Raw genomic sequence first — 13,375 nt, 5'->3', positions numbered from 1 at the left:
GTGTGAACAGACCAAACTCACGGTGTCTGGCCCTCCAGCAACAAGGCAAATAAGCCCCCATTTCCCCAGCTGTGGGGCTGAAGTCATGCTGAGGGCCTTGCCTCGGTGTACAGGACACCAGCGGTGACATGTTCGGGTGCTGATGGCCTGGGCAAGGCCAAGGAACCGCCAGCCAGCCATGCGTTCTGCGGGGGTGACACCTAGTGGGGAGCACCTGGGGGCCTGGATTCACAGCCCCATCTGCCCCCTCCTGAGTTGGGAAGGCCAGGGAGAAGGTGGCTGGGCTCTGGGGCATCCTGACAGATGAACTGCAGCCCATAGGAGTGCCAGGGCCGCTCTTAGCCTTGCCATGTCTTGGTTTCTGTCTTCCAGAGAGAGCTACTGATGGGTCCCTGCGGAGCGAAGACTGGGCTCTCAACATGGAGATCTGCGACATCATCAACGAGACCGAAGAAGGGTAAGGGAGCTGATGCACATCCAGAGGCAGGTCCCAGCACACCCTGTAACACTGCATCCCTAGACTGCAGTGGTAGCATGTAGTGGTGGAGGTAATAAGCTAGGCTTCCCAACAGTCCTTTAGATGAGACCCTGCTAGGAAACCTAGAGACACAGCAGAGCTGTCAGAGCATCTGTTAGATGCTTCCCCGTAATCTTGGTGAGAGCTGGGAGCCATTCAAACAGTCCTTCAGGGTCCCCAGAGAAACCTTGATTCAAGCCAGGCTGCCTCCTGTCTCCCAAAGGCGTATTTGCAATTCTCCCCCTTCAGTTTATTCCTCCGTCATACCCCTCTCTTTCTCTCCTGTGGGAATGTAAAAATCTGCAGGCTGGTGACTGAGGACACGGGACAATCTCAGGCTGCTTTTCAGTCCTCTGACTGTGCAAGTCCTGCTGGGGTTTGCTTCTGAGGTGTTTTCATGTACAGTCACGCAGACATGTGCAGAGTGGGTGAGGGAGCCCTTGTCTCCCTCTCCCCGCAGGGAGATAGGCAGAAATCCAGACTTGTTAACTCTGGACCTGGGGACTTGCCAGTGAATTCAAGGGGGACTGCTCCTTCTCACAGCGGAGATGTCAAGAGCAGCATGTGAAGAAGAAGGTGCTACATGGAATAAAAAAATGTAGGTTTTGATCCTGCTGTCCTACCCCACAGTGTTGCTGACAGAGGATTAGCAAACCCAGTTTTCAGCTTCACAGTTGTATGAAAACAAAGTCAAACATCTCTACTCACAGATCTGTCACCACTTCTTTTCCATGCTATCCCCACGGTGCAAACACGCCTGTCTCTGCCCACGGTTCCCAGTCCTGAGCTGTGGCCACTTGGTGTGTCAGTTCTGGGTGGCTGTTAACACAGCTCTGCCCTCCTGCCATGGTGGGCTCTCCCGTCACCCTGCTAATGCCCATCCATTGCAGCCATGCTGCCCCATGGCTCAGTACACTCCTGCCCTCCTCACTGCCTCTGGGTCTCCACCCCTCTCTTTTCCTCCAGCACAGCTGCTTTTCCAGCCCAGCCTCTCCTCCTGTGCTCTGCCAGAGCGTGTTTGTTCATTTATGCCCTCTCACGAGACCGCAGTGTGCTGAGACTGAAGTGCTTCTCCCCTCTGAGAATGGCTAATGAGACCCTACTATGCTGCTGCTCTCTGGGCCACCTGCAGTACAGGCAAGGTTTTGCCTCTCCGTCTCCCCTGCTGCTTCTCAGCCTCTTTTCCTCCAGGGAAATGTTGTTAAATGGCTTCACTCTGAGCAACACAAGAATTGCTGCAGCTCACTCTCACCTTGTTTCTAACCCTTGCCAAACTTTTTTGTGATGTCCTCCTCTTCAGTCTTTCTTCCATGGGGTTTTGCTCTACCCCCAAGTAGCGCATTTCTAGCATTGCTTTTACTCTGCACACTGGTACACCTTGAGCTGCTGCCGACATCAGCACAGGTGCCTCCAGTTTTAGTAACAGCGCTCGTTAGCCAACCCCGCTCCTCTTGCAGAACCACAGGCAGAAGCTGCTTTACCAGTCACTGCTTCAAGCTGCCCTAAAAACATGGTGGGGGAAGGTCACCTGCTGAGTTTGAGGCATCCAGAGCCAGTGGCTGTTTTGCTTTGCCTCCCTGTAGGTGAGCCTCAACCCACTGATGATCTTTCTTTGTCTGATTTCTCCTGCAGGCCCAAAGATGCCTTCCGAGCCATTAAGAAGAGAATTGTAGGGAATAAGAACTTCCATGAAGTTATGCTGGCTTTGACGGTGAGTGACCAGGGCTCTTTCTCAGCCCTGAGATACCCTGCTGAGTCCCTAGCTGAAAAGTCATGGGTGTCTAAAGCCAACAAGGTGAACACGCATAGGCCAAGAAGGCTATAGCTAACACTCCATTGCCTTTGAAGGTGCTGGAGACGTGCGTCAAAAACTGTGGCCATCGCTTCCATGTCCTCGTGTCCAGCCAGGACTTTGTGGAAGGTGTCCTGGTGAGAACAATCCTGCCGAAGAACAATCCTCCTGCCATAGTGCACGACAAGGTGCTGACCCTCATCCAGGTGAGCCAAGAAGCGTGAGCTGCTGCACCAGTTCAGAGAGTGTTTGTCTTTAGGTGTTTGTACAGAAGACTACTGTCGGTGATGGTGAGCTGTACTGTCTCCTTCTCCCCAGTCCTGGGCGGATGCCTTCCGCAGCTCACCGGACTTGACTGGTGTTGTTGCTGTCTATGAAGACCTGAGGCGGAAGGGCCTGGAGTTCCCCATGACTGACCTGGACATGCTGTCACCCATCCACACACCACAGAGGGTATGGAAGCATTGCTGAAGAGAAGGGTGTTGGGCAGCTGCCATTCTGGAGCTATGAGGGTGCTTCAGGAATGCTAGCTTGTATTTAGAGGGCTTTTGGGGAGTGAGAAGCTTCAGGACAGCCTGTTTGCTGGAAGAGCTGTTGAAAGCAGATGGGGAGTTGTCATCGACATTTCTCTCCTAATTGTGCTGCCCTGTGAGCTGTGAATGTCTAACATCTCCTTCTCTCTGTCCCTTTTCCCACTCTGTCTGCAGACTGTGTATAGCTCCAACCCCCAGTCTGGACAGAACTCACCTGCGGTCAACTCCCCTCAGCAGATAGAGTCCATCCTCCACCCTGTCACTCTGCCCACTGGGAGAGGCACATCCAGTGACGCGCCCATCACCCCCACAGCAGAGCAGGTGAGTTGGACATGAGCCCCGTGGTGCTCCTGACTTGCCCTGCATTTGGGGGCTGTTTCACAAACACTGCTCTGGGGCTGCTCTCCTGGTCCTCACCCAGCCTCTGTCCTCAAGGAGCCGTTCCCCTGAAGCACAGTCCCTCAAGAGCTCCCTAGAGCTCCACTGCGGTCATAGTGATGAGCTGGGATACCACAAACACGGAGTGGTTATGTTTGCCTAAGACAGGGCTGTTTGCAGGTAGGGGGAAGATCTCCTGGCTGTAGGGGAGCGAGGAGCTGAGACACAGAGGTTTTGAGTGAGTAGTGCACTTGGTAGTGCAGTAGAGAAAAAGCTTGCTCAGTAGATAACCTCCTTATCATCTTTGTTTATCTTGCCTCAGTGCTGGCTCTGTATGAATCAAGCCTGTCTAGCTATGTGGTTTCCAAAGGCCGGGTCTTTCTCACTTGTTTCTCCATCCTCTTTTCTCCTTCCTCACCCTGACGCCATATGACACCGTGCTCAGCACCAAACCTCAGCTGTCGATAGGCTGCATCCCCTCACAGGGCAGCGGGTAGAAACTGTTCTCAAGAGGCTCATTAGCAGCTTGTGAAACCGGAGGGAGAAAGCTTCAACTGCACATTTAGCCAAGGCTTGCCTTTTGAATGGGAATTCATTTTTCCCCCTCCTACACTGCTTTGGAAATGAAATTATTTGAGTGGCTGCCATGCAGGAGCTGCTAGCTGGGGAGAGATTAGGATTGTAACAGCAGCCTGTACTGGCTACTGAAAATCAAGGCTAGGCTAGTGGCCAAAGTTCCCAGGTGAGGGCCTGGTATCTGTTGCCAGCAAATGAGCTTGATGGTAAGTAATGGAGCTTGCTTCTGCTGGGAGCTCCCAAGAGCTAAACTGAGAGGTGACAAATGAGCTCCGCAGTGGCGTTCCCTTCAGCAACGTGGATGTGCGCACACGTGCAGTGTGCTGCCGTTCAGAGCTACCTCACCTGTCTCCTCAGTCTTCCCAGGCGGAGCTGTCACTTCCCCTCCCTTTTGCAGATCGGGAAGCTGCGCAGTGAGCTGGAAGTGGTGAATGGGAACATGAAGGTCATGTCGGAGATGTTGACGGAGCTGGTCCCATCGCAGGCTGAGCCTTCCGACCTGGAGCTGCTACAAGTAAGGAGCACTGGCAGGGCAGAGGGCTGGCACACGCAGCTCCATCTAGCAGTAACTTGATGTGCTGAGGCATGATGGGCGTGGGGAACAGTTGGACAGTTTTGTGTGGGGCTTATCAGGGAATGATGGGATAAGGGAGACGCAGGGAAGGTGGTGTTTCAACGGCCAAAGGAAGTTGCGCTGTTGAGACTGGAATCATTTCACATGGGGATTTATAGTCATAGAATCATAGAATCATAGAATGGTTAGAGTTGGAAGGGACCTTAAAGATCATCTAGTTCCAACCCCCCTGCCATGGGCAGGGACACCTTCCACTAGAGCAGGTTGCTCAAAGCCACATCCAGTCTGGCCTTGAAGACATCCAGGGATGGGGCATCCACAACATCTCTGGGCAACCTGTTCCAGTGCCTCACTACCCTCTCTGTGAAGAATTTCTTCCTGACATCTAATCTAAACCTCCCTGAGGTTTAACCTAGTCCCCGAGGGCCTTTCTTTCTGGATGACGTGTTACACAAGAGGCACACAGTTACTGTCTGTAAAGCTCAGGCTCAGCTTACTTCTCACACCAGTATCTGTTGCCCATGAACACTTGCTGGTAAAACCCAGTAGCCTCTGGGGCCTGTGTGTCCCACTCAGACTTCCAAATCTGTGAGTGCTCAGCCTTAGCTTGACCTTTGTGGTAACTTCCTCTTGCTGTGAGCAGGAGCTGAATCGGACATGCAGAGCCATGCAGCAGCGTGTGCTGGAGCTGATTCCCCGTGTTCTCCATGAGCAGCTCACCGAGGAGCTGCTCCTCATCAATGACAACCTCAACAATGTGTTTCTGCGCCATGAAAGGTACCTCCCTTCTCTGCCCTGCTCTTCCACCGGAGTTTACTGCCCCTTGAAGTCTTTTCTATCCCACCCTTTCGATCTGCCCATGCTTATAACACTCAAGATGTATCAGCCTGTATCATCCATCTTTGAGAACAAGTGAGTTCTCAGGTTTTGCTGATTTATTTCTGTCCCTTCAAAACTGCTGTGTGAGTTACTGTCGGAACATAAAGATGTCCCTGTGGCATAACCCAGAGGAAGGAGGGAACTGCAAGGAAAGAGCTGGTTTTCTAGTTCTGAGGTAGATGGGGACAGAAAGGACTTGCCCAGGTGGGATCAGCACCCTTTTCTTCTTTCTTCCATTTCACCATAGCCATCTCTTAAGCTAGGATAAAGTCTGGAGAATTTAGACCCCATGTCTGGACAGAGAGCTGGGTTTGAACTGTTTTGGTTAGAAGAAGCTTTGGAGGATCACAAGAAGCTTCCTCGCCCCACCTCTCAGGAGAACTCTGTGGGCCTTGCTGCGGTGTCTTCGGCCTTGAGGGGGAATTGGGCCCTGAGCCATGGTCCCCCTTTTGTAGTATGCAGGAAGGGGCAGACTGTGGTAAGCCTTACGGGAAATCTCTTGGGCTGTGAGTGAATAAGCACATGCTGCTGAAATGCATCCTGTCATCTTTCCTGCAGGTTCGAGCGCCTTCGGACAGGACAGTCTGTTAAGGTAACTCAGAGCAATTGCCCCTCTGTGCAGCTCAGCTTGCATCCCTCAGGCCTGGCAGCATCCTGTGGAATTGGAGAGAGGTTTAGTCCACCCCACTTACAGGCTGTAGACTTTGCTCTCCCAGCCCAGCTGCACCAGGCCAGGCTGGTGTGCAGGACACTCCAGTTCCCCCTGCTATCCTCTCCCTCCCCGCTAGTGGGAGCCTTCCCGTCACCCAAAGAGCGAGAGCAGACCAGCATGAGCCGCGCTTTGTCCTCCGAGCACTGCCCTGTCCTCGGAACCAGCACCTCCCCTACCTGCTGACAGCCGGCAGAGCTGGGGGGCCTGGTACAAGGCGTATTCTGCCCTCTGACCCCTCCCAGCCAGTTCTTGGATCACTGTCCCACTCTCACAGGGAGAAACTACACAGCTGATACCTTTTGATGGGTATAGAAGGGCTTTCCTCTCCACTGTTATGAGCTAGGATTGCAGTGTCAGGTTATCTAAACTTCAGAAACTCTCTACCATCTTCCTGTTTTTCTCCAAAGGCCCCAAATGAGACAGAGAACAGCTTGATTGACCTGGGACCCAGCACTCCTTCTGCAGTGAAACAGCCTGAAGTCACCAACAGCCTTTCCTCTCAGCTGGCTGGAATGAGTATGTTGCCATGCAGTTTTCCTCTCAGTCCTTCTGTGCTGCGCTGGGAATCCTTTCATGCCCGTGAATCACCTCCCAGAACTGTTTAGTCATGTTCCTAAAGTAACCTGGAGAAATGGGGTGCACTGTCAAACAATAAACTCATGAAGAAACTTGTGTATGCCCCAAGGCACACGAGCATCCACACCTCACGTTGTGTGGAGCTGGACGTGACTGAAGAAGGACCTCAGCATTAGGCTGAGGACTGGGCCTTCCAGCAGGGTAGGGGAGAAAGGTGCTCCCTCTCCAGTGCCAGCAGCAGTGCAGTTGCTCTCTGGCTGTGTGGAGACAGGCTGACCACTGAGATCTGGGAGAGGAAAAGCAGCTGAGCTGTGCTGCAAAGGCAGCCGTGAGCATCTTGGGCTCAGGACCTGGGATTTGACAGATTGTTTACTCAAAAAGCCTGAGAGGTCCTGAAGGTTTTTCAAGATGTACCAACAGCCTACATAGCACTGCCTGAAGCTCTTGCTGGCTGTGAGCGTATTCACTACAGCTTGGATGCAGCTACAGAAAATTGGCCAGACTGTTTTTACAGACAAGCCAGTTGAGATATTATTCAAGTCAGGGTTTTTCAGATGATGCCTGAGTCATGAAAATTCACTCATCTGCCTCCAAGGTTCTTGCCCAAAAGCAAAGGTTATCCTCTTCCACAGGTTATGGAGCAATTCCCTCTGAGCTGTCATAAATGGTCAGGAACATCTAGCCTTCAGCATCAGTGCAGTAAATGGATGCTGATGTTGCTGCCTGAGAGTGAGGTAAAAATAGTTGCTGAGCAGGTGAAGAAACTGATTCTGTTACTTCACCCTCAACACTGCGCACATGTACAGACTGTGCTTCAGCTGAGGGGCAGGAGAGGAGTGGGCCTAGAGCAGTTTAGCCAGTTCTGATGCTACCTTTCCATCTAGCACCCTCCAGGCCCACAGCCCTCCATTTACTGCTCTGTGCTGCCTGCTCACCCCGCTTTCTCTCCCACAGACCTGGGCTCCAGCAGCGTAAGCGCAGGACTGCACTCCCTCGACACCTCTGGCAAGCTGGAAGAAGAGTTTGACATGTTTGCCCTGACCCGTGGCAGCTCACTGGCTGAGCAGCGCAGAGAGTGAGTGTAGCAGCCCACCCTGGCCTGTCCTACCTTCTGGCAAAGGGGGAGGGCTCAGGGCAACTGGAGCTGTGACCCCAGTCAGCAGCAGTTCCTGGGAGAGAGTAGGATGTGATAGAAAGGCACTGATGACCTCCATGTTCCCAGTCATTCTTCCTGCTGCTGTCATCTCTTCACAATGTCCTCCTGGGCATGGGAAGGAGGAAGCGGCCTCTACATGCGCATGTCCCTCACCTCTGTGTCCGTGGGCTGTGGTGCCATGTGTGCTGGGGAGGCTTAGAGTGATGAAGGTGTAGAGTAGGACTGACTGAGGTTTGCTGTCTGTCTGAACTCGTGTGTCCTGACTGGGGTGATGTTGAATTTGGGAACTGCTGAGTATGGGTGCAGCCTAATGGCAGAGTATTGAAACAGAGTGCAGGACGTGTGCAGTCAGTTGTGTTTTGCAAGGCAGGGCACTGCTCTGTGCCTTCCCTGTTGGCCAGCGGGACTGACGTTGCTTCCTCCATAGTGTGTTTGAGACCTGCTGGTGTAAAGCTCTGAGAGTTGGGTCTCCATAGTACTGGCTGAAGAGGTCTCTCTTTACTGCAAAGAGTGGATTCCTGAATCCTTGTTCTGGGAGGAACCAGCAAGAGCTGTGCTGACTGGATCCCTCTGGCTTGGGAGGCTGCGGCTGGTCTCAGTCTGTTTTGCCTCTCAGAGTCACCCCCTGCTTTCTATCGGGTACTGAGAGCAGAGCCCACAGGCACACGGCTGTCTCCAGCCCTCAAAGACGCTGCGCCTCATCTCCGTCCCCTGGAGTGCCTCGTTCTGCAGCTGGGCAAGTTCAGGTCTCTTAAGGATGTCTCCTTTCATTCCCCTGCCTCAGCCCGCTTCTGGTAAAAGCAGTGGGGAAATCCAGGGCCTACACACAACCCAGGGGTTTTCCCACCACTTCTACTGTGGGTATGCTGCCTGGGGACAGAGGCAGGCCAGGACAGCAACAGTGGTGCCAACAGCACCCAACCTGAGGCTGAAATCCGAGCCCCTGGTACGTGCTGGAGGCTGGGGGAGATCTGGGCAGGGGTGGAATCGTATCCTCTCGGCCGTGGCACAGTCCTTAACAGGCTGAGGCGTGTGATCTCTACAAGACATCTTCTATTTATTCCTCGCTGCCCGCCATCTGCCTGCACTTGCACTCCTGCCAGGTAGCCCCTGCTCTCATTGGCTCAGCATTTTGCTCACCAGCCTCTGCTCTCTGTGTCTCCCTCCGTCTGAACAGACTCATTGCCCTCCTGCTCTGGGACGGGACGTGCTGGCAGGAGACGCAGGCAGGGCCGCTGGGGTCCGTTCCTGACACGCTCCCTTGCTTCATGTGTGTCTCGGCGAAGCAGTGCTTGAAACACCTCAAGCCTTTCCTGCCCTTCTTCCTCATCAGTGGCATGATAGCAGCATTGTACTTCATCCTTGATGCCATCGTCCACAGCGGCCCCTTCACCGATGAGCACTTTTTCGAGAAGTTTGAGCGCCGGTGGCCCAAGCCCCTGGCCCCCAGTAAGAACAGCTCCACCTGATGGTCTGCTGGATCTGCAAAAAGCATCCTGGGAGCAGCTGGAGAGGAGATTTGCAGAGAATTTCTGGGAGAGGCTTCATTTTCCCAGCACGGACGGACTGTTTTCCCCATTCTGCATAGATCAAATGATGATGTGTGGCAATAGCATGTGTGGTAGCAGCTTAGGGGGGACATGGAAATGGGATGAGGGAGATGATGGGTGAGATGTGTCTGTGTGTGGAAAGAGGTTGCTGTAATGGTGCATCTGGAGACCCTGAAACAACATTAAGCCTTTCTGATTATCTGGTCTGACGTCCTCTGTACATAGACCTGGGAGTCTCTGCCACCATCAGTTCTTGAGTGGTATCGGTTAAAGAGATGTTTTTGAGCTGTTTGTGTCTGTGAGGGTAGGGGAGTAGGCAGGGACTTGTTGCTTGAATCTTTTCCAAAGTAGCTGTAATCTTGTTGGTCTGTGTTTAGTTCTTTCTCTCCTGTAGCCAGCCCCAGAGCAGGTGAGTGTCATGGTTGGTGCACCTGGCCCTGTAAGTCTGTGTTTTAGTCTGTTGGATGGTTGTTTTCATATGATGCCTTGTCATCCTCCTGTCATATGCCAGGGATGTCCCATGGTATCCCACAGTGATGTTGCAGTGGCAGATTAGTCTGTTTTGTGGTGGGCTACACCTTTAGTAGGGGTTTTGCACACCTTTCTGGAAGCTCTCGGGAGCAGAATGATGGGAGATGAAAAGCTGTGCAGTCAGAAGCCCTGAATATATGTTTAGGAGTTCCTGCTCTTCACTCTGAGGCATCTCACCAGCCCGTGTGTTCTCTAACTTCATGCTTTCAGGGTAAAGTACGAAGATCCCCAAGCCTCCAAAGGACTCGCTGGTGCCCTGGATGCCCGGCAACAGAACACAGGAACGGTAAGTGGCCACAGAGTGGATCACCAAGAATGAGAGTATCCTCCTTGCTCACCCAAGCAATAAATATGCCGTCTGATTGGCAAGAATCAAGTGTTTAACATGACTGATTGTAACTCCAGGTCTCCACCAACCTGCATTTCCTACCTGGGCCCTATACCTTGATTGTTAAACCCCAAAGACGGGGTACTATAGAAAGTATGGAGTTGACTCAGTAACAGGATGGCCTCCTTACATCTGCAGGGAAATTTCCACCTGGAAATACATGTTTTTTTCCTCTTCAGCAGGTTATCAAGTCCATTTGCCTTCTCTCTGCAGTCAAAGAAGTAGGCCACCAGTACTAGTGTGTTCTTTCCCCCCGCCTAAACCCACTGCCTCCCCTCTCCCTCAGCCTTCACGGTAGCAGCTCTCAGTGCAGACTCTCTCTTGGGCAGGGGGAGTGTGGTGCCTCTAGTGACGGAGCCCAGCTCACTAAGTGGATGATGCGGCAAGGGATGGTGAGATCGTGGAGCGCAGTGAGCAAGGAGGCGGGGGCTGCTGAACGGGAGTGGCGCTGGCACAGCACATGAGGATGCACAGCAGACATCAGCAGAGGCTGCTGACTGAAAAGCAGCGACCCTGGACTGGGCCTGTAGTGGAGACCAGGGTTGGGAAGGAAGCCGGCAGAGTGTCAGTCCTCCCTCGAGTAAACATGCCTGTAGAAAAAAATCCTGGGAGCTCTGAGGCCAAGAAAGCATGTGCCACTGAGCTAGAGGATAACCTGTTCTGGGGTGGGGGTCTGGAGCATAGCTGGTGGTGTCGCTGCTGCTGCTGCCGTTCATTCACGCCGCAGCCTAATTTCTGCAATTACATCGCCTCAGGCACACTGAGGCTTTGACACACTCCCAGGTTTGAAGCTTATTGGCCTGTCTTCCTGAAGTGGCACTGCCCAGACTGATGTCTGCTCTAGGCAGTTTCCCCACGTGCTGTCCAGCTGGCTTGAATGCACTTCTACCCCAAAGACTTCCTCTCTGGGTAGACAAAGCCAGTTCGCTTCAAATCTGCAATTACATCGCCTCAGGCACACTGAGGCTTTGACACACTCCCAGGTTTGAAGCTTATTGGCCTGTCTTCCTGAAGTGGCACTGCCCAGACTGATGTCTGCTCTAGGCAGTTTCCCCACGTGCTGTCCAGCTGGCTTGAATGCACTTCTACCCCAAAGACTTCCTCTCTGGGTAGACAAAGCCAGTTCGCTTCAAAATTTCCCTAATCTCACACATGCTCTTCCATCTCCATTCATCCATCTGCCATCCGTGGTAACTATCTGCACTTGCTCCCTGGTGTGAGGGAATCTGCCTGTCTTTGGTAAGAAGGTGTTGCTCTTGGTCTTGCTGTTTTCCTGAGAGCAAGGGAGCTCTACATATTGGGCAAATAAATAAGTGCCCACAGATACTCTCTCATGCTTCTGCTTGTGGAGCTGCTTCTTGCCCAGCTTTTTTCAGGAGCTTGTGACTGGAGAAAAGGATCTGGAGTTTTGAATCCTTCAAGGTTACCTCTGTCCACTAGAAAGGTGTCTCTTTGCTGCTTAAGTTGGCCAGGCACATGGAGACCTCTGATCTAGCCTCATCCCTGCTGAAGTAAAGTTTACTTTAATTGTAGAGGACTTTCTCTTTGAATGGTCTGTTTCTGTAGTTTGGGGTGATGTCAAATCCTGCTGTGCTCCACGGTCCTACCAGGGAATCACTTCTTAGCAGGTGTCTTCCCCCTTAATGTGATGCCAAACCTGGCACATCTGGTATTGTCAGCATCACAGATTTTGACATCAGTGTCACTGGTGTGTAGGAGGGAGGAGATGTAGAGAAAAGCACACCTCTTGTTCTCTAGCTGCCTAACACAAGCAGCCCACTCCCACCTAGTGAGTCCTCCACAAAATGGAAAGCCTGGTCCTGTCCTAGTACCCCAAAGCCACACCCCAAACCCCAGATGCTTTTGCTGGAGCGTGCCCTGGAAACTGTGCGTGTCTGGGTGTGGATGGGGAGGCAGGTGAGCGGTGGCACTGGTAGCTGGGAGAGCTTTGCAGTGGCACTGGCTGGATTTGGAAAGGCCTGAGCTGACTGGATGGTGGAGCGAGAGGGTTAGCTTTTGGGTTGGGCTTTCTTTTTGCGGAGTGGGTTTCCCAGAACATCCTCTCTTTTCTTGGCATCATTGCTCTTTTTCCTTCTGTCCTAGGTGCCGGTTCCCCAAGCCAATTTCATGGAAGACATAGAAAAGTGGCTCTCCACTGACGTGGTAAGTGAGGGGCTGCTTTCTTGGAGCCAGCAGTCCTGCCAGAGGTGTCTGCAGGGCTGGATTTTCGGCGGCGTACGTCAGCGCCAGCACTGCTGAATGAGCCGCACAGGATGCTCGGAGGGAGCAGGGGAGGAAGAGCCAAGGACACAGGGTTTGGGATATCATTCCAGTGTAATTAGCCTTCTGGAAGGCATATCCTGTCTCTCTCCATGCGGATGGAGAATCAGACCTGTGGAGATGCCTCTGTCCACCTTGCTTCTAACCATGCCCTTCTCCTTGCCTAGGGAGAGCCGGAGGATGCAAAAGGTGTCACCAGTGAAGGTAAGACTCGCCAGCCAACCCCTTTCTCCAGCTGTTCCTGGCAGCACCTTGGCTCTTCCACACACGTTCCTTTGCTAACGCCCCACTCTTCTCTTGCCCCAGAGTTTGACAAGTTTCTGGAAGAGCGAGCAAAAGTTGCGGACCGGCTACCCACTTTGTCCAGCTCCTCAGCAGGGTCCTCCGTCTCCCCGCCCGCTGCCAGCCATCATCGGAAGCAAGCAAAGGAAGAGGATGCCATGTTTGCCTTGTGAACGCTACGGACTGCCGTGCTGTGGAGCAAGAGGCTGTGTGTGCTGTTTCGCTTGCCCTCCGACCTGGGGCCAGCAGGGGAAGGACTCTGTCCCCTTCCTCTACTCTCTTCCTGTTTTCCCTTTGAGTTGTTTTTAAGCTGCTTTCAGATAATCTTTGTTGTGTTTAGGGATGTCACACAACAGACTTGTGAAGGGGGTTTCGAGGCTGCTAGAGAATGTGGGAGTTGGGTGGGCTTTTCTTTTTCCTGGTACAGCGTGGGCAAAGTGGAAGAAGCTCCCCATCCTCCTCTCCAGTGAGATAGTTAGAGATCTTGCCCAAGAAACAGAAGAGGCTGCAGTCTGCTGCTGAAATCATTCCTGCCTGCCTCTTTCCTCACCCCATCCCTAGTATGGATCTCCAGCCCTCTGACTCCCAGTGTTAAACTGGAAAGCACGGGGATGCGAAGCAGTAGGGGTGGCAGAGGAGGAACACTAATGG

At 52.9% G+C, this 13,375-nt stretch overlaps 1 protein-coding gene across 2 annotated transcripts; it reads left to right on the top strand.

The window, feature by feature from the left end:
- The first annotated feature begins 359 nt into the window (after window positions 1-359).
- Window positions 360-13,123, top strand: TOM1 (target of myb1 (chicken)). Of its 2 annotated transcripts, XM_010160461.1 has the most exons (14): window positions 360-457; window positions 2,150-2,228; window positions 2,366-2,515; window positions 2,628-2,762; window positions 3,017-3,163; window positions 4,194-4,310; window positions 5,014-5,147; window positions 5,808-5,841; window positions 6,369-6,477; window positions 7,492-7,612; window positions 9,985-10,060; window positions 12,266-12,325; window positions 12,610-12,646; window positions 12,749-13,123. In XM_010160461.1, the coding sequence occupies exons 1-14, from the start codon at window positions 420-422 to the stop codon at window positions 12,895-12,897; spliced, it is 1,386 nt and encodes a 461-aa protein (XP_010158763.1). In that variant the 5' UTR covers window positions 360-419; the 3' UTR covers window positions 12,898-13,123. The 2 variants fall into 2 exon arrangements, with proteins under 2 accessions (XP_010158763.1, XP_010158764.1); XM_010160462.1 differs by lacking the exon at window positions 2,628-2,762.
- Window positions 13,124-13,375: the final 252 nt, after the last annotated feature.

The sequence above is a fragment of the Eurypyga helias genome, unplaced genomic scaffold (genome assembly GCF_000690775.1).
Source record: "Eurypyga helias isolate BGI_N326 unplaced genomic scaffold, ASM69077v1 scaffold32001, whole genome shotgun sequence".
In the NCBI taxonomy this organism is placed as follows: Eukaryota; Metazoa; Chordata; class Aves; order Eurypygiformes; family Eurypygidae; genus Eurypyga; species Eurypyga helias.
The sequence above is the reverse complement of the archived record's forward strand: the minus strand, read 5'-3'. Positions and strand labels throughout refer to the sequence as shown.